General features: G+C 50.4%; 7 protein-coding genes across 7 annotated transcripts; 4 read left to right on the top strand and 3 right to left on the bottom strand.

Annotated features, from left to right (window-relative positions):
* Positions 1 to 1405: 1405 nt before the first annotated feature.
* Positions 1406 to 3926, top strand: A1O9_03320 (uncharacterized protein; the record flags this gene model as incomplete). The annotated part of the gene is made up of 3 exons (XM_013408886.1): positions 1406 to 1456; positions 1505 to 2497; positions 2571 to 3926. The coding sequence occupies 3 exons, from the start codon at positions 1406 to 1408 to the stop codon at positions 3924 to 3926; spliced, it is 2400 nt and encodes a 799-aa protein (XP_013264340.1).
* An 892-nt stretch (positions 3927 to 4818) lies between these two features.
* On the bottom strand, positions 4819 to 5860 carry A1O9_03319 (uncharacterized protein; the record flags this gene model as incomplete). Its single annotated transcript, XM_013408885.1, has 3 exons — positions 4819 to 5481; positions 5539 to 5595; positions 5780 to 5860. The coding sequence occupies 3 exons, from the start codon at positions 5858 to 5860 to the stop codon at positions 4819 to 4821; spliced, it is 801 nt and encodes a 266-aa protein (XP_013264339.1).
* A 3061-nt stretch (positions 5861 to 8921) lies between these two features.
* On the top strand, positions 8922 to 9856 carry A1O9_03318 (uncharacterized protein; the record flags this gene model as incomplete). Its single annotated transcript, XM_013408884.1, has 3 exons — positions 8922 to 9076; positions 9125 to 9281; positions 9482 to 9856. 3 exons carry the CDS (start codon positions 8922 to 8924, stop codon positions 9854 to 9856), a joined length of 687 nt encoding a protein of 228 aa, XP_013264338.1.
* A 2690-nt stretch (positions 9857 to 12546) lies between these two features.
* Positions 12547 to 15618, top strand: A1O9_03317 (uncharacterized protein; the record flags this gene model as incomplete). The annotated part of the gene is made up of 1 exon (XM_013408883.1): positions 12547 to 15618. The coding sequence occupies one exon, from the start codon at positions 12547 to 12549 to the stop codon at positions 15616 to 15618; it is 3072 nt and encodes a 1023-aa protein (XP_013264337.1).
* A 1917-nt stretch (positions 15619 to 17535) lies between these two features.
* Positions 17536 to 18210, bottom strand: A1O9_03316 (uncharacterized protein; the record flags this gene model as incomplete). The annotated part of the gene is made up of 3 exons (XM_013408882.1): positions 17536 to 17691; positions 17745 to 18026; positions 18115 to 18210. 3 exons carry the CDS (start codon positions 18208 to 18210, stop codon positions 17536 to 17538), a joined length of 534 nt encoding a protein of 177 aa, XP_013264336.1.
* Positions 18211 to 19513: 1303 nt separating this feature from the next.
* A1O9_03315 (uncharacterized protein) lies at positions 19514 to 20769 on the top strand (the record flags this gene model as incomplete). The annotated part of the gene is made up of 2 exons (XM_013408881.1): positions 19514 to 19577; positions 19628 to 20769. Coding segments are annotated over 2 exons (1206 nt in total), but the record flags the coding sequence as incomplete, so codon positions are not given.
* Positions 20770 to 21736: 967 nt separating this feature from the next.
* A1O9_03314 (uncharacterized protein) lies at positions 21737 to 24522 on the bottom strand (the record flags this gene model as incomplete). The annotated part of the gene is made up of 3 exons (XM_013408880.1): positions 21737 to 21943; positions 22049 to 22917; positions 22989 to 24522. The coding sequence occupies 3 exons, from the start codon at positions 24520 to 24522 to the stop codon at positions 21737 to 21739; spliced, it is 2610 nt and encodes an 869-aa protein (XP_013264334.1).
* Positions 24523 to 25006: the final 484 nt, after the last annotated feature.

Raw genomic sequence — 25006 nt, 5'->3', positions numbered from 1 at the left:
ATTGCTCAAGCGGAGAGGGAGATTGACAGGGAGCGGTAAAGAGCGTGATGAATAGGAAAGAATAACGAAGAAATCGGTACTGAAAGAGTGTGGGAACAAAGAGTGTTCGAAAAGAGCGTGGTAGAGAGGATGAGGAAGTGAGAAGAGAGGAGGGAAAGGAAGGAGGTTTAAATATGAGAAGAGGAAAGAGCAGCTGGGTTGTGTAGCGACCGAACGGGGTATGGTGCGATGAGCAATTCACAACAATGTCGATGGTTGCAATGAACTGAAGGCATGAGCAGGTCGTCGCCGCGGCGATGACCATCTGCAAACCACGAAGAGCGTCGTGGTGTCGTGGGGATCCGCACACAATTTGTATGCGAGAGACCACGAAAATCCATGCGTTCACGACACCGGCCATAGATGCACCCCCGTCTGGCTGCTGCGTACTTGCCTCACCAGTGCTCTTACTCTTTGCACCTGCCCATGCAACGGCTTGGCATTCGAGTTAACAAAGCACATGACATCCAGCACATGTGACCGCTTAGTCGGCGAGAATATTGCTTGTGGGCACTTGTAGGTATGAGTAGGGCTTCCAAGGTGTCCATGGCAGAATAGTGCTTCAAAGATGTCCATAGCAGCACCTGCAATCAAATGCCCAAGGGATTGGCACTTTGAACAGTTTTTTCTCTCCTCTCCCCTGCAGCGTACCGGGGCGCCACGTTGAGGAAGTCCAAGTTGAACGTGCTTCCACTGCTAGTGTCAGTGCTTTGCAGCCTCAGTGCTCTGTTCCAAAAGAAACAAAGAAAGAAAGAAAGAAAGAAAGAAAGAAAGAAAGCACGCTCCCCCAAGTTTAGGCAAGTTGAAGTATTGACTCCCACCTAGATATGGTCCACAAGCTCTTCATCATAAACGTGCAGCTCAGAGACATCGTGGCTAACATACACACCACAGCACTAAGCTCTATGAGGCTTCGTGATTGAGAATCCCGTCAAAGGTTGTGATGATGAGAAGGAAGAAGGATTGACGAGCAAGAGTGTTGTTGGACATGATGATAATGAGATATATGTCAAAGGCAATACCGAGGTTCTTCCGAGGCGCTAGCTGGATTGCGTTAGCGTCCCCTTACCTGCTACACAGGGATGGATAATGGTCTTCAGGCAGCTCTACGTAGTCTACGACTCTACGGGTACAAGAAACGTGGGAGACACACATATGCATATGCCCTTTGTCCAGAATATCTACCTACTCAATCTTGCGACGAAATCAGGAAGATGAAACAAATGATAAGATTGACATACTAGGATAAAGTTGACCTTCAGAACTCACAGATCCAGTCAGGGGCTCTAGAGGCACCTACCTAAGTTGAGACACGTCTTTACTCGTGATTCCAGAGCACTAGGAGCCTCTAGCTGTGTTGAGAGCAATGCCTTCCATGGCACCGTACAAAAATGACATGAATAGCGTCCTTCAACAAGTGCGTCTCTGTTGATCCTGCCGAGATATCCGCTGACATCTAGGTTAGATTGTGACTTCATCGTCAGATGCAGATACACTTGACCAGCTGATCCCCTACATCAAGGATTACAGCTATGGAAACAAAACATCACATCTGCTTGGACAGCTATCAGACCTGGCAGCGGCCAGGGAGGCCGAAATCGAAAGGCAATGTAACACGAACCACCAAGAATTCGTGAAATCTGTCAACCAGTTGCTTCGTATTCGCGAAGGAACAGTGACTTTGACGAATGAGATCCTGGAGCTGAACCAGTCCATCCAAGCAAGTACAGAAAAACTGGTTGAGCAGAAGAAAGCTCTGGTGGAATCTCGAGGTGTTAGGCAGAACATCGATGAGGCTAACCATGCTTTACAAGATTGCCTAGAAGTCCTTCGACTAGCGAATCAAGTCCAAGAGCTTCGCGATCAGAAGAAGCACTATGCTGCTCTGAGGGCTTTAGACGAACTTCAAAGTGTTCACCTACAAAGCGTGACGCAGTATCAGCTGAGCGAAATCATTCAATCATCCGTTCCGGCAACACAGAAATCCATCGCCGAAGCCGTCATGGCTGATCTGAACACCTGGCTATTTCGCGTCCGTGAGATGTCTCAGTACCTGGGTGAACTGTCCTTCTACCATACGGATCTGCGTCAGAAGAGACAGAAGGAGAGAGCCGAGAAGAACCAGTATCTAGCCAATTTTAGATTGAACTCAGCCATCGAACTTGTAGCCGACGAACGTGAGGAGCTGAATTTGCTCAAGAGCGAGGACCTCGAAGTTGATTTTACACCGCTATTCGAGGCACTACACATCCACAGATCCTTAGGTCAAATGGACAAGTTCAAGGCAGATTACGGCGCCAGCCGAAAGGCGCAGCGAGATTTGTTGCTACAAAACTCAATATCTCTCGTAGATGAAGAGATGGGTGACCTACACTCCTTGCTAGAAGACATCGCAGGGTTTGCGATCATGGAGAGAGCAACAATGAAGAAGGTGCCTGATCTTCGGTCAACTACAGACGTGAGTGGGCAACAACGACAACTGAAACTCCAAGGTTTTAAACCAAGAAAGCTAACACAACATGTCTAACCAGGTCGAGGAAAACTGGGACTCGCTGTGCCAAACAGCAATCAGTCTGATGTCGAAAGCATTGAGCGCAGTCGATAATGCGGAACACCTGCTGAAGATCAAGAACTTGCTGTCCCTGTTCATCCAGACGATGAACTCATTCAATTTCAACACGAGCGCGATGTCGAAGTTCGTCTTGGTCCTGTTCGACAGCTACGCGGAGCTCCTCGAGCAGCGATTCAGCGAAGACTTCATCGAGATCGTGTCGACCGACGACTACATGCCGATGCCGATCCAGAACGCCGAGGAGTTCGAAAAGGTCGTCAACGTCTCGTGGTACATGCCGGACCGGCCGGTGCAGGAGATGGCCTTCCCGACCGTCTTTCCCTTCTCGCAAATGTACCCGCTCTGCTGCATCGATATCCGAAACTTCCTAAACCAATTCTACTTCTTCAACTCACAGGACGACGCGCCGGGACCGTTGTCCGCCAAAATCGATGCACAGCTCCTCACATCTCTGGACGACCTTTTAACCACCAAAGTCTGCGCAAGCCTAGTCTCGAAGCTCTCGTCGCAATACCTGGGCCAAATCGTGCAGATCCTCATTAACCTCTCCCACTTCACGACGGCGTGCCACGAGCTCGAGTCTCTCCTCTCCACCGCCCGCGCCTCCTCCCTCACGCCCGGCCCAGCCGTGTCCCTGCGCGCGACCTCCCAATTCTCCACCCACCAAAAGACGGCCGAGAACCGCATCTTCGAGCTTGTGAACAGCAAGGTGTCCGACCTGATCGAGACGGCAGAGTACGACTGGCTCAGCCGGGTACCACCGTCCGAGCCCTCCAACTACATCCTCACCCTGACCCGCTACCTCGCCAACATCATCAACTCGGTGCTCCTCTCGCTCCCCTCCTCCCTGAAAGACCTCATGCTCTTCAACGCGATCTCGCACACTGCCTCCTCCATCCTCTCCCTCCCATTGAACCCCTCAGTCGAGCGCATCACGACCACCTCCATCTCCCAGCTCTCGATGGACATCTCGCACTTCCGCTCCTACGTGGAGACGCTCCCCAACAACTCGATTCTACTCGAGTCGCTCGACGAGCTCGTCCAGACCGTCGCCCTCATGTCCACCGACCAGCCGGACGAGTTCTACGACATTTCGCTTCGTAATAAGAAATACCGCAACGTCGACCCGCTGAAGGGTCCGCAGCTGTTGGAGAAAGTCGTGCATGTTGATGTGCGGAGCCCGACACTGAGTGATCGCGGAAGCAGTGGTGGAACCCAGAGCCCGGCCCTGAGCCACCATGCCAGCACGGGGAGTAGAGCTCCCGGCAATACGTTTGCGGCGCTGCAGAACCGCTTCATGCACAGTGGAAGGTGATTTTGGGTTACTTACGATAACACGCGTCTTGCTGTCAATGGAGCGTTTGTACGGTAGAGCGGGGCAGCTGTGCTTGTTCAATGCGTTGCATCTTGCACTGGGCACGAGGACTACACGGATCAAAGTCCATTGCACGTGCTAGGAAATCGTTTGAGCACATTTGATATTCTCATAGGTTAGTTTATCAATGTGACAACTGGACAAATAGGCCCCGAAGCAAAGACTATTGTGTGCTTGTCTTCCCTGAGCTGTCCCTCAACTTGCCTCATGAAGTGAATTTCTAGATAGTGTTCGTCTACGCGGGACCGAAGCGGTCAACAAAGCAGTCAATTTTACGATTACATTCTTCCCTCGAGGTAGCTCTAGGCCGAGTTCACCCTTTTCAAACTCCTGGATAGTAGAAGAGATCGCATTCGGGTTTGTTGATCCCGCAAGTCCGCTCCTTAATTTGTTAAATGAAAGAGGATGGTAGTGGAACTGGGATGCGGGATGACTCAGTAACCGAAAAAGTATCATTCTTGTTTTGTTTGTGCAGACTTGCACTGGGTCCTGGTCGGCGTATTTGCTTGTGTTCTGGACGGTTCAGTCGGACAGATCAAAGTACAGACCCTCAAGAACCCATGGTATCATCTTTATGTTGCTGCAATCGCAGACTTCAACATAAAAGGAAAACATTTCGCAGCGCAGAAATTGCAATTTCACAGTTCAGCTAGGACCATAAGCTTGCTCTTGCTCATTCCTGCCTGCTGTTCCTGGTCTCGGTCCTCCGTAGCCCTGGCTTTGTGGACGTTGTCCGGGAATGCCTGAATACATCTGCAGTGAGTGAGTTTCAGTCAGTAGCGGTCCAATTGTGCATGAATTATAATGCAAGAACAAGCTGAAGAAAAGGTGTTCAAGGAGCACATGGGCTTACCTGTTGTGCACCAGCTCCTCCAAATTGTCCTTGGGTATATGGATTATACATGTCCCCACCACCAAACATCTGCGGAGCCTGGCCGTAACCTTGATTCGGATCTTGTTGGCCATCTGCTCCCATATGTCCCGGATACATCTGAGGTCTTCCATATTGACTATCAGGTGGTCCCATGGTCCCATGCTGCAGACCATAATCTGGTGGAGCCATTTGTGGTGGCGGCTGTTGGGGGATCTGAGCTGCTGCGGCCTGACCACTGGTATTAGGGCGCTTAGCAGAGCCTCCATGGCCACTGCTCTCCTCCCTTGGCACAATATCGATCAAAAAATCGAACATGTCGCTCTTACCCAATGCAGCAGCAATATCACTCCGTTGAAGTGTCCTCCTCTTGTTGTCTTCAGCATGGATCCATGCTCGCATTGTTAACTCAGTAATGAAGATATCGCAGCCTTTGGCGAAGAGAATGGGTGCTTCGGCGGAAATCATCTTGACTTCTGGGTCAGCTTTCATCACCTTCTTGATGCGCGCAAGGGGCAATTGATGGATTTTGAAGTCGTGGGTATCCGTTTCGAGGTGATTGATTGTCTGTTGCCAATATGTGGCCAGAATCTCACGTGAAGGTCCAGTGAGTCCTTGATTGATCTGATAAGGGGGTTAGTTGTCGCTTCACAGCCACCTCGAGCGAGTCTAATTGCTCACATTCGACCATAGCCCGGAGTAGAGCTCAGTATGGGGTACATAGCCTTGTGCCGATAACTGTGATGACTCAGAATCAGTTTCCAGTGCTGCAGGACACAAGCGGGGGGGACGAAGAGCTCATGAGCCCCTCTCGACTGTAATGGGTGCATCGCGCACAGCTCGTCAGGTTCGTGGATTGAGACAAGGCCGTGACCGCTGCAATTAGACAGACTCGGGAACTGCGATTGGTGCATTTGCTCACGAAAAGGATGGTTACATACTGCTGCGCTTGCTCCTGTACATGCGCGTCTGTTAGTCTTTGTCCGGTATTGAACAATGCCATTATATTCTACTTGCCATAATGGCCCAGCCCACTGCCGGGATCATAGACTGGCGGGTCGACTTTCCGGTCAGCCATATTAGGAATCTGTGAAGATAGAAGATGGAGGGCACCCGGTTGAGCTGTGCCTGCAGTCTCTCAAATGCGCCGGAAGATATGGCATGCGCAGAGGCGTGTAGAAGAGGGTTGGAGGAGGTTGGGGAGTTTCAGGCAACGTATACGAAGGTAGAGCCAGGAGAAACAGGAAACGGTGATGATAAATTGGATGACGGAACGAGAAAGCAAAGTCGGTGTGCGGCTGGAAGGGAAGCTGCGATCAATGCGGTTTTGCAAGGCAGGAGCGAGGCTCAAAAGCGGCTGGGACTCTGGGACTCTGGGAGGAGGCAGTTGCAGCGGACTGTGGCAGAGAGGGCAGTTGCGGTGGCAGCCAGAGAAGTGGGCGGGGTATCACTTCCTCTTCCTCTTCAACAGCGAGAGCTCGAGCTTTGCCAGTGCCAGTGCGGGCGCCTCTCACACTTTGTAGTTTCCAGCATGGCATTTTTGTATTTCCTCTGCTCTCTTCTCGGGCTGGTTCATGGTCTGCCTCCGTCATCAGAGCCTTGCTCCTCACGACGGCTTTTGTAAACAAGCCATTCTGCGGCCAATCGGGCGACCCAGTCCAAAGACCAATGATGGAGACAACTTGCCACATCACGCCTGCTACTGGCTACCGCTCCGCCCTATGGACTGCTTCACTTTTAAAGGTTGATTTGCTCAGGTGATGGGATTTTTCAGGTACAAAACTATCCGGGTTCGCTGGCAAAGCACTGCTCCCAGCCCTCGTCGATTGAGTCAAGGCACCGTTGCGCAACACCCAGCAGACCAAGCAAGGGTACCCATCATATGACAACCAGCCGATGAGAAGTCCTTTCGCTCGCTCCGTGCCTTACGTATAAATCCACTTGTCTCATGCACTTGTTTTTTGTTCCTGATGATCATCGTCTACCTCAGACTCTTCTGACGTTTCTTCAGAACACCAATAATAAGGCTGATAGGGGGCTATTCTTCCTCTGCAACGAGAATGATTCTTCGGAAGTTGTAGAGAACCTATTCCAAACAGTGCCGTCTTCTGCCCCGACAATGTCTTCACAGTGCGGAGGATGACGCCAGTCGCTTCATTTTGACCGACGCTGGATTACAGCTGAGGTTCCTTCCGGCGTTCAGGAAACGAGGCTGCACCGATGGCATCACGGTTGGGCATCATTGCAGCTGACCCTTGTCGTGGTGAACACCGCCTGATGCGTTGTCAATCCTGCATCTCAACCCAGATATCGGGGTTGGGTTAGGTAAGATAAGCCAAGAGCCATGAAAGCTCTCCGGGTGGCTCTACGGTTGAGCAAGCCACGATTGAATGCACAGACCATCAGTGCTAGGATTGCTCATATACCATCACAGTGCGCTTAAACAAGCTGTGGGAAACACATCTGGAGTAAATTTCAGATCTCCTGGCCAAAGGGAGGGGAATCGAAACGTTAGTATCTCCTCAGGAATTTGCCATCCTGTTTGCCGAGCGCCTGGTCTCCCGCGTGGAAGTCTCCGTCAAACACGAGAAGAATCCTTCTCACCCTGTTCCCCTGGAGGGCTTGAGTAGGACCTGTTATTCATGGAAAATGCGGCTTCGAGGTCAAGGTAAAGTGAGCTTTGAAACGCCTGCACAAATTTGTGATGGAATATCTCAAGGATTGAGGTAGTCCTCTGGTACCGTGGTATGTAAATGTTCGTGACCTGGAGCTCTTTGCTCCTGGCGCGCAGACTCATCGTTGACGATCAAGACGCCAACAACTCCCCTACGATATGTCGCCGCCCCATGGCAATTGATCATTCCAGCTGGTGACAAAGTTGGAAGCAATCTAAATCAATTCTCGAAGCTCTTCAAGCTAATTAGTTGCATGATCCAAGACAATAGCCACAATATGGAGTAAATTGTGCATAGAATATCCGAGATCCTCTCCCAAGGTCTGAGCTAGCGATTCCACACACTTGGGCCAAAGGTTTAATTGTCGCTGCGAAGGAGGAGTGTCCGTATGTGAAGCTAGAGTGATGCTAGCTTTCAAACGAAGGACGAATATCCATAGCTCCTGCGTCATACGGAGAGGGAGCACTAATTCGGGCTGACGATTGAGAAAATTACGTGTTCCCGACGGAGGACTCGGTGCCGATAAGAAACTCCGGACTGGCAAGCGAGTGGTTCCAGTATTCAGAAGAATCTGCCACCGGTGTTTTGATATACCTGCACTCCCATGTAGTCCCACGGAAATCGCTGATATACGAGTACGCTGCTCCAGCGAAGTCAAATTATGTGGTCGCCTAAGTTCACATGATTAGCCATAGTTCGTGCTTCTTTGGCTTCTCACTATTACCCAAGGTCGGCGTTTTTTTGTTTTTTTTCAAGCAATGGCATTTCCAGAAATGAACACTCAGTCGGGAAATCGAGTAACGTATTTTACATACCTACGTGGCGTGCAACTACTTTCCCAACGTTCACCCCAGCGGTCAGGGGTTCAGAGGCTTTGACCCGCCAAGTATGGCTAGGAAACTTGGCACTGATATCAACAGCGCTCGATGTCGGGCCCATTACCAGACTGGCATCAACGAGCAGACCAAGACTTCGTGACCCAGATATTATCGACCCTACTCGTACAATATAGAGAAGTCCTCCACGTGTTCTTAGCAAACTAAATGGTACTACGGCAATCCTCAGTACCTCGTAGCTCATACAGAGCTTCAACGCATGCTGGTTCCAGGACTTGTTAGCGATGCGAAGAGTATTGTTTAGCGAAGAGCAGATGTTCCAGCACGCCTTTTCTGGGCTCTGAGGTTGCAAGGCTGCGGTGACGAGGCTGTGCTGTGTTCGGCAAACTTTCCGGTGTGGGCGGAGACCAACCACAAAATATTTCCCCAACCTTAAATCTCTGATGTGCTCTTCTCATGTTGCTGGGCTGTGAATGAATATGATATCTTATGTCTCGCGAGTGGAGTCTCTCTTTTCTAGCCAGTCCATAGAGTCCCTGGATTTTGCCTCGTCATGACAAGTGAGATCCTCAGCGATGCACAGATCGATCAACTTCTCCTTGACGCAGAAGCACGACTACGAGCAAGAGTAGCACAACTTGCTCCTGCTGGCATCCAGAACGAGGTAAGCCTAGAGACAGGTGAGCCCAGAGCGAAACACAGAAAACCGTAAGCATCAAAATCTCAGTTGGAACATCACTTCTAATACATCCACAGCCTGCCGAAACTGCGCCATGGACTGGACCGAACAGGATACCTCAAGGACAGCAATGGTGTTGTGCAGACCGACCCCAAAGCACTAGTGAAATCCTCTCAGACGCCGCTATCAAGTGACCTGCGATCAGTTGATGACGCGAAGAAATCAAACAAGATTGTACGTTCATTACTCGCCCTCTCCCAAGCCTACTACATGAGGAAAATCAATCCCAAATTTCTCCTTGATGCAGACCAGCAGTCCTTTTTGGCCTGCCCTGCTTCCGTGAGAGCATATTATTTCATAGTTACTCTGACTTTGATATCTTCCGTCTCTACTGTACTCTTCGTTTGTGTTTAAACCCATACTAAACCGAACAGAATGATCAGCTCAATGCCGGCCCTGAATGGTTCGGGCTCCCGAAAACCGATCTTACTCCTCAGTTGAAGCGAGACCTTCAACTCATTGAAATGCGATCCGTCCTTGACCCGCATCGACACTACAAAAAGAATAACCGCAAGGGCAAAATTCCCACCTTTTCACAAACGGGCACGGTGATCGAAGGGCCGACCGAGTTCTACAGCTCAAGAATCAACAAAAAGGATCGCACGAAGAACTTCGTTGAAGAGGCCATCGCTATCGAACGAGTCACTGGCCGGTTCAAGCGGAAATACACAGAGATTCAACACAAATCAACCAGCGGCAGGAAGGAGCATTACAAGAAACTCATGGCCCAAAGAAAGAAGAAACACTGAATCTAGACCAGAGTTGCTTGATATTCTCAACCCGAGTCGCGGTTCCTCCTAGAAAGAACGAGGAAGATCTCCTTTCCGAGTTGGCCATCCATTGGCGTGTTTGGTTGCTATGCACAACAGCCTTCCGAAGCGATAGCTGCCCTTGCCGACCCAAATGAACCCGCACTCATGTGAAATGAGATGCTCAGAGATGGCTAGGGGATCTGTCATACCATTGTGTAAATGCTGCACGCCATACGATGAGATGGAACCTGCGCTGCACCAGCCTGCGAACGTTACTGGCTTTGATGAGGCCATCGTATTCCAAGGGGATCGTCATTCTGAGGCTACGAGGAGAGGAGTCTACAAGAATGAATGTCTCGGCGAGTTATCGCTCAACGGCGGTGACAAAAGTGCTCCATACCCGGCAAGACGTGTAGCTCCGACATTGGCTGCCACGGCACAGGCTTGCTCTATGATCACCACTCCGGGCACCTCTCGGATGATCCACGACGCCCAGACATCACGTTCACACACCTTTTCGGTTAAGTGGGCGATTGATATTGTGTCAAGCAGCGCCAGTTCAGGTCAAGCGGCGCCAACGATGTTCAGGGGAGAAGCGGAGATTGTTTGTTGACACTGGCCAGCCTCTGTGAAGGCTGGTTCGTATGGAATACAGTAGCCGTACTCCGTATTTAGTCCGGAATAGACGGGTTCTTGGGGTAATTCGAGAAGCGATGGCGATAAGCGAGTCACGACGGCGCCGTAATCCACTGAAAGGGGGAGATTTGGAGGGACGGATGATTCGTAGCAGCTGTGCATAAACGGATGATGGATCGTCTTGTTTTGCAACTCCTGAGTCCTGAGTCCTGACGGTTAGGCCTGGTCTGCAATTCCTCCGTAATATCCTTAAAACGGCCTGAGGGAGCCACCCCCTTGGGCGCCTTCAATTTGGGATGATGAATTAATTGCTTGTGTGGCAGCCTACCGCGTACAGAATTCCTTCTCTTGCACGGATCTGACCCAAGGGTAAGACCAGATGTTGCAGACACCGTCAGATCATCAGGTCTAGTGACCATTTGTCTGTCTTATGCCTCCACTGGCACCCAGACGGGCGTGCCAGCAGAGGTTAGTCAGTCGAGTTCAGCTTGCAGGGCTGGAGAACGCCCTCGGTTTGCATGCTGCTAGTGCCGACCAACGCCTGTGATCCCTGAATCCCTGACCGGTAGGTACATACGAGTCCTGGGCACACCGTACTTATCAGCGGTCCTGTGCCTGATGCGATGTGCATATGTTTTACTTGCCACTGCCATTTTTGTATTGGATAACCTGGAATCTTGCTTTTTGCAAGCTGGTCAACCATCACTGCGATCCCGGGTGGGCTTATCTATCTGGACCTTGGACCTCCTATGTATCCGTACGAGTACGTCTGCCAGTGGTTCGATCGCTAATGGGAAGCCACGGCAAATCCAAGAATCATTATTTACTGTCATGGATGATTATCGTGGACCAGGGACTCGGTTTCTTGAGGGTATGCAAGGCGTTGATCCTTCACCCGATGTCCTCCTCACTTCGGTTAAAGAACGCCCGCTCTCATTTTAGTCAATGACCGTCCATAAGAAGCGATACTGTTTAGTCTGTTACAGTACCGGCGCCATCAGGGTCACCAACATCTAACTGAATTTGGCACGAGTGGGCAGCCACACAGTAATATTTCCCAGATGAGGATTATGTACGGAGTACTCGGTCCCCAGGTCAATCAAAAAGGTCACGTCAATAGTCGGTAGTTGCAGGCTCTTTGCCAGCTGAAATTCAAATCGTTCGTTGAATCGGGATGGACCATGTACCCGGCTTACCTGGCCGCCTTGAGGGAGGCACAAACAAGAAACGATATGTGAGACAAGCCATTTGCGCCTTAGCGATCCCAAGTCCTCGTCAAGGCCATATCCGGGAGGACAACGCAATTGTCAAGAAAGGTTGACCTTCTCCGACTTTGCGTGACCTCTGGGTCGAGGGAGGGCTCCTCGGTCTCTCGTGTTCCCTGCCACCACTGGATCACTAGTCTGCTAGTGTCGACTCGCTTGCCAGGCCATGTCATCTTCCCTCCAGGTCTCTGCAGCTGGCCTGAAGGGAGCAGACCCCTGTTACCATGCGGGTCTCCTGCCTAGAGCCTTGGAGCCTTGGAGCCCTAGGGCCCCAGAGCTGCCGCTGTGCAAGGGGTAGCTCGTTGCCAATCGCCGCAAGGTCGAACCAGGCGTGGCCAGATTGGCCAACAGGAGACCTGCGCCTTAACTTCGCCCCATTGGCGTTGATATCTTTAGCCCGCGCCACTGGCATCCTGGTCCAACATGCTAAGCTCTTCTGCGCCCCAGCCAGCGAGCCTGGTCATAGAATTGTCCAACTTGGCTATAATCCCAGATCCCCTCCAATGTCCAACACGGGTCGAACCCAACCACCTTGCCTAGAGACAAGCATTTTCGGATCTAAATTCTGCGGTATTGAGAAGCGATATTCAAAGTTCCTGGACCTGGGCATCGTTCGTTCTTCAATCGACTTCAACCCTGCTCGTTGCACTGATCCATTCGACATCCATGCGCAATGCGTCCGTGGGTTGAAATCTCATTACAACTTGAACGCTTTGTCCAGCAACTCTTGACAGCAGGCGCCCGCAAGAGCTCGGTCCTGCAACTTTGACTTGGGTCAACTTAAGCATGACGTCTATTCTGCGCTTAAATAAAGACCGCTCCTCATTTCTATTCAGGAGGAATGGCGCCAACGATGGTGCCAACAATGACAAGCTTGAATTGACTTTGCCTGACATTTCGCGGCTGGATACCAAATCCTTTTCCGACCTGTTCGACCAATTCACAAATTATCCCACTCCGGATGAGCCCACAGCACATATATACGAATCACCGACTTCATCATTGTCGACGAGGTTCACAGCAGCAGGAGGCGCCAAACCAGATCTACGAACCCAGGCAATGATGAGCCAAAAGACTTACGGCAACCAGTATAGTAATCTGTACCTCGATATAGCCAGGAACGACTCCACAGGATCCTCCCGTTACTCTCAAGCCAGTCAAAGAGAGAGCGACTTCTCGCCTTTGGTCACAAGGCAATCTTCGAGCTCCAGCTATTCACCTTGTCTTGAGCCTTGGTCTACAGACTCTACCGCCGTGCCGGCGAAGAACAAGCCATCAAATATATCAATAAAATCTGTTAAGCATGCTTCGGCCGGCACCAGCGGATCATACGAAACAACGCATCGTTCAAGATCGAAGGCAAGATCACCTGGCAATCAATTACCCCTATCACCTTTGAACCTTGACAAGCCTCTGCCTCCAGGCCCAGATGAGCGGAAGGCTGCATCATTATCAGCACCTAATTTACTTCTCACCCAGTCAAGCAAATCCGTCAAGCCGGTAATCAAGCATAATCGATGCCTTCTATCAACACCGACGCCTAGCCAGCCAGCATTTTCTCATCCCGAGAGAACGACTTCTGTAAGGCGCGCATCGACTGGGCAATCAATATCGGAATTGCCCGCCTGGACACCAAAAGCAATTCGAGAAGCACGGCGAGGAAAGGCAGCAGCACCTGCTCACCGAAGGAAACGCTCTGCATCCGAAGACGTCGCATCTCGGGATCCCACTATCACACTTCAAAAGCGCCATACGATGAATATCACACCATCTTCGGTCCCAGCTACAATGACCGGCGGTTTACAATTGCCTAAACGTCGCCGGCAACAGCCACATAGTCTGATCTCAGCTACTACAGCGGAAAATGTCATCCACAGGATCATGAGCAATCTCGATAGCCTTGATGATTTGGTGTCTGCAGCACTCGTGAGTAAAGGCTTCTTGAGGACGTTTCAGCGCAATGAATCCGCACTGGTCAGCCATATCATGTTCAAGACTTCTCCTCCTGCATGGGAGCTGCGGCGAAGTATTTTGGCTCAGCAAGATTCGAATATCTTTAGTGTCAAAGACTTTCGAGATGACTTCAAGACACTGGCAACCTGGCGGGACTATGCTTTGAAACAACACCACCGAAATGGGTCATTGTTCAAGCCTGCTACACTCGATGGGCTACTTGGCTATAACGAGCAAAGAAGGGTCGATGTTGAAAATGCATTCCAGCGCATCTGGACGTTCTGTGTGCTCTTTGGCGGGTCGACTGATCAAGCCGGAACAGCCCAGATACAGATTGATTGGCTCAATGGCAGCAGGGCTCCAAAGAATCAGAAACTTGGAGCAGGTTTCGGAGTCGGCAACCACAAAGGCCTAGGCACCTCGGAGCTGGAAGACATTAGTGAGATCTGGCATTCTCTACAAAGCCTGCTCGCAGGCTTTCACGGACGAGAGCAAGAAGCTCGAAGGTACGGTGTGTTTGACAATTGGCAAGTTGGACAGAACACTTCAGAGCAGGAACACCTGACCGAGTGGATTTCGCACTTGGTCGCACTTGGACCGCGAACTCTGCTTTCAGTTTCTTCTTGTTCATTCCAACAAGCGGCCGCACTAGGCCTCTCAATGAATTGGGGACTGCCTCCAGTAGGTCAGAGTCGAACCTCCTTTCTCATGGCGGCTATCTCACAGGTATATCAAGACCGACTAATCGAAGAAGCAACGCTGAAGGCTGCCCGATTCTCAATGCCTAGGATACCTACTCATAGACCGACGAGATCATTCGATGAGAGGCAATTAAGCACTGTTGATCCCAGTACTACGAAGATAACGCATGCGCAATCCTTACGCATCGACACTTCCGTTCCAAAGAGAAGACCAGTCTCGACTTTTGTTACAGCAACTGCTAGTACACGCCTCGAAATCCGTCCCGATTGTGACCCTCTCAATCTTCCATCTGGAGTGTCTAACATCCTACCCACGTCACCTTCGGCGGATCCATCAGTTTTCTACGGACTGGCTGCGGCCCCTGCTGTAAGTACCAAACTTGGTGCTACGCTTTTCCCAATGCAGTACGCCGTTCCTGGGCCCAGGATACCTTTTCAGCAGCCAGAACGGGCCGCACAGACAAACTTCGAGGTGATTGACCCCGTCGATAAAGCCATGAATGTGCTCGTAAAAGAGTTAGGTTTTGAAGAAACAAGAGCAAGAAAGGCGTTAGCTATGTGTGATAGCGGCTCTGGTATCGACCTGCAAAAGGCTGTTGAATTGTTAGCGATCGATGCAAAAGCTGTAACTCGACGTCCAGTGTCTCCTGTGGAGCTACCAACGCCCCAGGATCTCGTCAGCCCGAAAGCTGGCAGAAAGCAGCCCAAAACTTACTGTAGCGGGCACTGCAAGACCAGTGGCAGCGTTCACTCGAGGAAGAAATCCACTGGAAGTGCGTCGATTGCTTCCGTTAGTCCTATATCGATGATAGAGGAACGACGGTGGCAAAGTACGGTGACGGTTCAAACGACAGGAGCAGAAACGACACCACGCGCAAAGAGCGTGGGCTTCAAAGCATGGAAAGTCCTCGGAATGAACGATAAGCCATATCGAAAGAATTCTATCCTTGGAATGGAAGAATACCAGGCAAAAGTTGAAAGGAAAAAGAGCATGCGGGCGACCAGTGGGAGTCAAGCCCCAAGAGTCAAGGAAGGCCTCAGCACGAATTTACTGGGAATTGGTCTCGGCATGGGCGGTTCTGCCGTTGGCAAGAATGCAGAAACTCAGTTGGAACACGCCAGAGCGAAAGAGCGGTTGAAGAAGGAAAGACCTGGGACTTTTTACAGGCCACGAAACAATGCCAGTGCACCACTGTTCACTTGAACGATTGTGTTTTTGGCAAAACCGAACCTCAATGCCCACAAGCAAAGACGATCACTTCTAGTCTTATTCTCCAGGCACGGGCACAAGGAATACACCACGATATATGTGTTCCTTCCTACCACCGAAGCCACTGTATTATATATAATCTTGGGATGGACATGAAAACCAGGAACGCCATGACCTGGCCTTTTGTAGCGGCAAAGCAAGGGAGCCGCATACATGTGCATACAATACACAACGACGACACAAGACATTTATTATTTCCCCCGCATGAATGAGCAACGGAGGTGGAATGCAAGCAAACGAAGACTTTTCTGGAGACGAAGTCACTCCCACATGCACGTATTTGAGCGAGAATCAACACTATCAAATACCAAAGATAACATTACGACTTCAAACGCACATACATACACATGGACGCCGCGAACTCTTTATGATGAACGACGAACCTAGCTCATCTGGCACTCTGGCACTCTGGCCAGTATGACCAGAGAGGGCGAAGAGGCTCGGAAAGAAACAGAGAATGCAGCACGCGATACCCATTCCAACAGAAAGATTTGTCTTTGGGGGGAAGGCGTTGTAACAACACATACTTTTGGCAGGCGATTTGTTTTTATCTAGGAGTTTCTTTGGAGTTCAGGCAGACAGTCCCGGACACACAGGGACGGAGAGGGTTGATTCGATCCTTATTTTGGTTGGTAGGGGAGGTGATGTCTTCTGCCATTCCTTCGGATTTTGGGGTTTGTGTTTTTTTGGGTTGACCCGACCCTTTCCTCCCTTTGGACCACATGCAAATTACGAAGACATAACGAATTTTCTTACTAAAGGCATCAAAGACCCGGATTTGCTCGGGCTCAGGGTTCACTACTATACTAGTCAATACCATAACAAACATAAATTGAATAGGGCCGCAAAAATACAAAGCCCTTGCGGAGACAAACCACCATCGTATCTGCCTGCCGACTACTTTTCTTCACCCCCAAATTTTGTAGCCTTTTGTGAATTGATGACATGAGATGATGAGAGGCGTGGCGCCCCAAGAGCGCTCAACCACCTAGGGAAATAATCTAGTAAATCGGTATCATAGCCCCCACGAGAGAAGAAGCGGCTTTCTCGAATCCTCACCGGCCCATACTGGTGTAAAGCCGCCAAAAGATCAATGCCGGGTTTCATGTTCCCATCAGCACATCGCGATATGCACCTGCACCCCATGCATTTGTCCTAGATGCCTCGGCTTGCTTACTTGCCTTGATAGCTGAGTAATTCAAGAATAGCAAGAGCGAGAGAGAAAGAGAAACGGGCCCCCAGGCTAGAACTTGAATTCTTATTTATTGAGGGCGAATTTGCTCAAAGAGAGCGAGAGCGGGACCCGCGCTGGCCTGATCGTGGCAAGGAAGGCTGCTAGACCGAGTAAGGTCAAAGCAGCTTATTCTTCTAATCGAGACTACCAGGCGAGCACCTTATTCTCGGTACATAAGATATAGGCAGGGCAGACCTCACCACTGGGGCATCCGGTCGCGTCATGCGTGGCATATTTGCGCAGCGGCCCTGCGGAGCGGTGCTGCATTTGGTAATTGCTCTACCCGTGGCTATCTTGCTCCTGTGCTGTGGACGGTGTTTCGTACTGATTCATATTGCAGAAGGCACCTAGTCGGGTAGGTGATGGAGTGGTGGCTGCTTTCGAAGCCCGTACAGACCCGTGGCCGTGGCCGACCAGATTCCAAATGCAGTCTTGGGCATTAGTTGAGGGGCTTTCACCGCTAAATCTGGCATTGATGAGGGCACCTAGTGAAGCGAGAGGACATGCATCCGCACTAGGCTTCTTTGGTTGTCATTCACCGTAATATGGTATATCTCCAGGCCAGCAAAAGCAAGGCAGGAATATACCTCACAATCTTACCAAAGAGAAGCTCTCCCTTAGTCTAGTGCTGCAAAGAGACTGAGATAGATACCCCAGAAGAGGCCGACAACGCTGCTGAGAATGACTCGGCGGTCCACAGGGATCAGGGTAAAGTTGATGATGGCAACCAGGGGCCAAAGCTTCCAACTACTGATCATGAGTGGAATTACATCCTGCGTGGAATATGTCAGGTGCTATAACGGGGGGTAGTATAAGGCCGACTCACTCTTTCGACTTCTCGTTGAACGGCCCTCAGACCTTTTCCTTTAAACGCAGCCATTGCAGCAACAAATGCTACAGTGTTGACGAAGGCGCTCAGAGTCTGATCGAAGAGAAGCTTGCGTGCAGTATTGCCTTTATCCAATGTCTTCTCCCCGGTTGCGGCATGGTAGGTATAGCCAGGGAACTTCAGCTCGAGGTATTCCTGCCAAAGGATGTTGGGTGGACATGATATGAGGGTGAAGACGACAAAGTGGAGGAGAGGTCGAACGCTGATGCCGTAGGATCTCTAGAGAATGACGTTTGGTCAGGTATGAACGAGGAAAGAGCGGTTTGTCTGGGCGGGCGAGAGTGGAAGTGTGGTATTAGCACTGTACCTTCTCCCTCTTAGATTTGATGAATTGTGCGAGGATGTTGGAAATAGTTGATAAGACCGCGGCCTGCAACGTGGTAGCTATGATCGCCGTAGGCATATTCGAGGGGTTTGACAGGAGGGGAGCAGGGGATATCTGAGGGTGTCGAACTCAGGACTTATGTCCTTGGGTCGAAGAGGAGCTGTTCAATCCAGGAGCAGCTCTTCATTTCCTCGAGTACTTTGTATGATACGGTGTGTTTGATGAGCACCAGCTAAGCCGGTTGGTTAGGTGGGGGGAAACCGTAGCACCAAGGCAGAGAGGTGGATGGTGGGTCGTCCAAGGCACTGATAATTTACTCGATAAATGAAGCTCCATAGCACGACTGCAAGGGTCAAGTCATTGGAGAACTTCACAGGGGATATTTTTGGTTGGTCAAGAATCGGATTTGGTTCAACTTTGGTCTTTGTAAGTGACTGACCACTTCGGATGCACGATCCACGTTGACACATACTGCACATACTGTACGGAGTACCTTCGTAGTCCATGCGCTTTTGATAGTTAGCAATATTGTAACACCTTAGAATTGGGTTTAGAGTTTTGGCTTGGTGGTTGACAAGTCCAGGCGTGGTCACCACGCGGGAAGGTGTGCCCGAGAGCCCCGAGGAGTCGGGGGCCACTTAGCTTGGCGGATGGCGCCCCCGCAAGCCACATTCGAGTACGAGTACGGAGCATCTGCTTGCGGAGATCTACTCCGTACCACGAGTAGGTCCTCGTAGGCACTCTTTATATCTACGTCGGTCTCTATCAAACGCAAAGGCAGAGCCATCCCTTCAATGTCCTAGCCTCACTGTTGGAAGGGTCCTTGCCTCACCCAGACACTCCGAGGTCTGAAGCAGTTTCTCACTCCAAGTTGAGCGTCACATGCTTGAGCAAGTTGCGTACCTACCTGCCCGAGTAGATGGCCATGAGGAAGGTGCATAGATGGGATATTTGCTAAGGCAGGTGCGCGTCCAGGTCAACCTCGTTACGGCAACCGCGTCTAACGACCTCGATGTTACAACAAAATCGTCATTTCTTCACTCTTGAAGCAACTCAAGCTGCCCTCGCACTTTGTCCATCTTGTCTTCCCTTTGCTTACCATGGAGTTCTTCAAGATTATCTAGCTGCTCGTTATGAATACTTTCTGCACCCTTCGTAGCCCTCCGGGCATCATCCTCGTGTGTTTCTCATGTTTGATAATGATCATTGGCTTTCGCATCACGCCTTCTACCCCATCGTTTCTTTTAGATTCCAACCATCACTTTAAGCAGTTGGCACGAGAATCTATGATGAAGGTCGATCATGTCTTCATCCCTGCCAGCCACAGGTTTATGCATGTTTGGTGTCCTCCACATTAATCCATCGCTTTTGGCTGATAGGTCTACAGTTTGTGGGCAGGTGGATCTCTACCGCAAACCAGCTCAGAAGGGACGCTGCATTTCCTGGTGAGTCTTAGAGCTAGCTCTGCAATTTTGATTTCTAAAAAACCCGTCAGGATCCTACCTTGAGATTGCTCTCACCAACACCACTTCCGTCTACTGCGACTTGAACAATGTAGCCATTCGCGAGCACGACGATGAAGAGGGGATCCTCGTTGATCGAGACACCAATCATGCCGTACTTCAACCGGCGACCACCCGCCAAAAGCCCTCCGGACAAGTCAGTCTGCTTGTGCAGATCAATGAAGAGGTCTACGGCTTCGAAGAGGCATCTGGAATCATTCAGATCGCAGAAGCTCTGGACCCAGAAAGGAGTTATAAATTGAAAATCACTCACCTGGGACGTCCTAATGGTCGCAGTGGCGCCGTTGAAATCAATGGAATTTGGGTCGATAAGCCTTCAGCACTAGAGCAAGGCAACGAAGCCTCCACTCCGAACACCAAGACTGCTCTACGTAATCCACTTCTTTCCCTGGACGAGTCAGACAACCTCATCTCGACCTCAGTCTCTGGTTGGGGGTTGCAAGAGAGGAAAACCATTGAGGTTGTGACACCAGAAACTGCGCTTTGCCCTTTTGAAGCAAAGGAGGACGAGGGAATCCGCAATGCGAGACTGAATATCTGGTCTGAATACTTTCGAAAGAGCCTCTCTCTGGACACCGTTAGCATCCCAACCTCAGATCTGGGTCTTCTACCATACGACGGCTCGCTGACCACAATCAGTGATATGTTTTCTCGCTCCGGCCCAATGTCTACACCACATTTCTCCCGTCCCTGGATATTCAAATCTTATCGTCCATCGATTCTGCTATTGCAACTTGGGCTTGTGGATTTCACCCAATTTTTCGCGGATAAAAAGAATCATGGTGACCATGCCCTCAATCAGTTCAAGGCTGAATTCAAAAGTGCCACCATCAGATTCATTCATAATATCAGAGCAACAGCATATCCATATGATCCAACGACCAAGCAATCGAGACTTGGTGTTGACGGGGACGGTAGCTATAGCTACAACTCAGCCCCCTCAACGTTACCCATCTTCCTCATTGCACCGTTCACTGCATCGCTGCGCTTTGTGACAAAGAAGCGAAAACTGCATACTGTCATATCAGATGTCCTGTCTCAAGCTGCAAGCACCCTGCAGTCCGAAGGAGACAAGTCGACATTTTGGATTGATACGTCCGGTTGGCTGGATTCCGGAGTCGATTTTGCCCCTCGAACCAACTTCACGTCAGGACGAACTCGCCTAGACACCGCGATGCTCACACCTTTTGCCAATTACAAAGTCGCGTCTCTTCTTGCAGACCACCTTTGCCCGTACCTGAAAGTACCCAGTGCTGACCTCTCCGAGGCGAGTAACAACTGCGAGTTCGACCGCTATGACAATTACCTTGGAGATGTTTACATCCCACAAGACGTAGCCTTTGACAGAGCGATGCTCGAGAGGAAGATTGCCATACTCAAGGAGAGATTCAGGGTCTACTCAGACTAAAACATTTGGATGGACTGAGTTACTGGAGGAATTTAAACTTGGCCTGATTCACCTTGCCGGAGAGACGAGGTGTGATCTGATAGGTCACATGAGAGCGATTTTCGAGACCGTAGGATCCCCAATAGGGCCTCTGTACCGGGAAATAGTTGTCGCTTGAATCAAACGTGGAATATGTTGCGAAGGTAAAGCGACGCAAGCAAAGAAATCACACTGTCAGTCGGAATACGGAAAAGCAAGAAGTAAACGGGCTCAATGGACTGAGGAGGCACTCCACCACATTGCGATGTCAACAGCGACTTGGAATCAGTGGATGCCCAAGAGAAGGTAGATGGCATATCAAAAGGAGGCAATAAAAATTGTATTGATAACACAGCGTTGACTTGATCAACTAAAGCAATAGCACCCGGCTGCCTAGGTAGGGCTGATGGCAGCCACAAAACGTGATCTATCTATGTTTCCAGACATCTTCCTATTCCCCCTTCACACGGAGCCAGCTTTTTCAAAGCTCTTTTCTCCACTGCCAAGGGAACTTTTTCGTTGGATATGTATTGCGCTTGCTCTGACAACACAACAACCCAAGACCATGAACGCTCAGCAGCTATCTTCACCATCGCCAGAAACTATCATGGCGAAGGCCCTTGCTTTGACAGACTTTTGTAAATGGATCGATTCCTTAATCCTTCAACCCACTCGGACGAGTCCGGGATGCCGAAGTGTCGTCCTCAATTTCATCAAGCGTGATGATTTTCCTGCTCAATAGGAGCCGGAGCTGCGGCGTGATGACCTTCTCCTTGTTTTCTTTCTGGTCGACGTCGGACTGCGGCTGTCTTCCGCGAGGAGATCGTGGTGACAATGACGATGGACCTGCGGTCTGGGTATACTGTTGCTGTTGCCTTGATGGTAGGGGGCCTGGCCCAGACACGATGGCCTGCGCGAGTCTGGCCTTGTTATTGGGTTGATTTTTATTCTGTGTGTCGCCCTTAACCTGACTGTCGGCTACGTTTGTCGTGTTGCTGCTACTTCCCGTCTTTCTAAGTCTCAAGCCTTCGTCATCGGCGCTGGGTGCAGGGAAGGTGTTCTTGCGGTCGATGGCCTCGACCGTCTTCTCGAATCGCTTGAACAGGCCTTCCGCGCGGAACAGAATCTCCTGTAACTCGATTGTGCCGGACAGCTCGTTGATGTATTTGAGCACTTCGTCGAAATGTCGAAGGTGGTCGATAATGACATCACGGTGCTTCTCAAGAATTGCCACTGCGATGAATAGGTGGAATTGGCTGCTGTAGTAGTCCGTCCAGAGGACCTCCCAGAGTCGTAGAGTGTCCGACCACTCGAACTCACGTTTGTACCACACCAAAAGCATGCGGAAGAAGAAAAAGAAGTTAGTTGAATCGGCTGACTGAAGATGGAGATAGAGTTTAGGGTCAAGAATTTGGACAAGCTGGTCCAAAGTGGAGAGTTGGGAACGCATGCCGACTTGTGAGCGAACAAAATTTCGTGACATCCGGACCATGAAGCTAGCGAATGCCCAGAAGGCCAGCGCGTCATCCTGAAAGACTGCATATAAGGGAGAGAGCAGGTCGGACATGCCCTGGACATAACCAAGGTTTTGGGGATGTGGATTTCGGGACTGATAACGTGGTTGACAGGAGGACGATGGCGATTGGGTCTTGTTGGATGTCTCCGAAGGTGGAGTATCGTATTCGAGATAGGTAAGAAGCATATCCTTTAGTTGTTCCATGTGAACGTTGGTGCCGGGTGCGTTGGGATTGTAAAAGGGGGAGGTTGGATCAGGGTGTGGGATATCTTCACCTGCAAACAAGGGGATTTGCCGATCTGTGCGGTGCACGTCTTTCTCTACATGGCGAGCGGCAAGGTCAGTGGGATGGTGAGGCAGAGCATTTAGTGGAGGAATGAGGATGACTTACCGATTCTGATCTTTTGCTCTTTCCACCATTCTTCTTGATCGGGTGTCGCTCTTCCGTCCATCATTCTGTCCCACCATGCCCCCTTTAATTGGATGTATTCGTCCCTCTTGCTATTCATGTAGGCATGCCGTTCGCTTTCTGTGCTGGTCCAATCGTAGAAGCCTAGAATAAATGGCCAAGCTTCCTTTCGAACGCCATCTTCTGGATCGAGACCACCATGGAATATGCGTTCTTTGACCTCGTCCACCGTGACCTGCAGTTTACCTTTCGAGTCAAAAAAAGACTTCCATTCTGATATAGTCACCGGCCTCCTTTTACTGTCGTTGAGAGTCATCCGACCTGCCTCCATATCGAGAATCTCAAAATCGCCGACACTGGTCTCCTCTGATTCCAGTGCATCTCTGGCAGTCCAGATTCTTTGATTCTTTTCTTTTTCCCCCTGCTCAGCAATGCTCATGGCCCATCTCGCAAGGTATAGCTTGGCGCTGTCAAACTCATCCTGTAGTGTTTGGACCTCAGGATTTTGGATCAGGCGCCGCACTTGAGGAGGGATATTCTTGTTGTTAGCAAGATCCTCAGCTGTGCGTCTGGTGAAAGTAGTGACTTTAGATAATTGCTCTAGAATCTTCCATCTTGTTTCCTTTAGAGCTTTTGTCAAGGGATCCATTCCGGGACCAGGCGGCTTCTTCTGCTCCTTAGCACCTGTAGCTTGACTGTTTGATCTGTCTCGACCTTCCAGGGACTTGCGGCCTTGACCGAAGCCGAGTCGATCTTCTTCAGTGGGGTCAATGAGGTATATTGACGGTTCAGCTGTACTTCTTTCCACATTGACATATCTTTTGAGCCATCGCAAAGCTTCATCTCCACCCCAGAAGAGTTCCCCATTCTCACCAAAGGGGTCAAAGGATTCGCGGGCTCTCTTTTTCTTCTGCAGTATGGTGCTCTCACATTCTGAGTCGTGGAAGAATAAAGCAGGTAGGCTGGCACCAGAACGAGTGTTGACGACTATACTGCCGTACCACCAGCCCAAGCTAGGGGGTCGTACATGGATGGAATAAATGCTAGACAAAGGAAAAGAGAAAGCGTATGGGCCGACAGGAGACTCGTCGAAAGTGGTGGCGAGTGGGAGAGGAGGAACAAGATACGTTTGCTTGGGAGGGGACTCGCTGTCCTTCATGTCAACCTTGACATAGGTACTTAGATCATCCTGAGCCAGAGAAGACTCTGGGACCCATGCGAGAAGATAGGATGCAGCATTTGCAACCTTCTTGGAAGAATCAGACGACGTGGGACATTGGTCGGAGGAGAGGGGAGCGGATTTTTGCTGAACAAGAGCGAGGAAGCCCGGAATGTTGTCTTTGGCGGAGGGAGTAGGATGGACATAGACCTTGCTTTTGGAATAAAGGAGCTTCACGCCCTTCATGGTGGTCGCATGGGTGATGGTATTGTAGCCACCCTCTTCGTCGTCGGACATGTCGTAGAAGGACGCGGATGGTGAGGGCGGGGCTGGCCTGGAAGATTGACCGGAGGCCATAGCTAGTGTGTTTGAGGTGCTTGTTGATCCAGACTCATTCGCATATCGTGTCCCTTATAAGTCAATGGTAGTGCGTTGCGTGGTGTGTTCGACTTCTGGAATTCCTGATGCCTGCCTGCAATACGGAGTTGAATGCGTAGATGGTTGGATGGCGGGGAACGAGGTGACGTCGGCGAGTGTGGCACATGCACGTAACTAGTGGCTTGAAAGCCGCCTCACTCACGTGATCTGACAAAGGGAAGACTTAAGTCGGTCGCTATTCCGTATATGTAGTAGTAGGTACAGAGAACTCACGTAGCCTGGCGAGGAGAGCAGTGTTGAAGATTGTCCAACAATCCCGAGATGAGTTGCTTTTGCTATACACATTATCGAGCCCTTTTTTGTTTGCTCTTGACAAAAAAAATCAATAACTTTTCCCCTTTCCGCCAATGCAAGTGCTTCTGGCCCTGTCCATACCACAGTTTTCCATGCCCCAACACCATGC

This window comes from Exophiala aquamarina (genome assembly GCF_000709125.1).
Source record: "Exophiala aquamarina CBS 119918 chromosome Unknown aczIA-supercont1.2, whole genome shotgun sequence".
NCBI lineage: Eukaryota > Fungi > Ascomycota > Eurotiomycetes > Chaetothyriales > Herpotrichiellaceae > Exophiala > Exophiala aquamarina.
The sequence above is the reverse complement of the archived record's forward strand: the minus strand, read 5'-3'. Positions and strand labels throughout refer to the sequence as shown.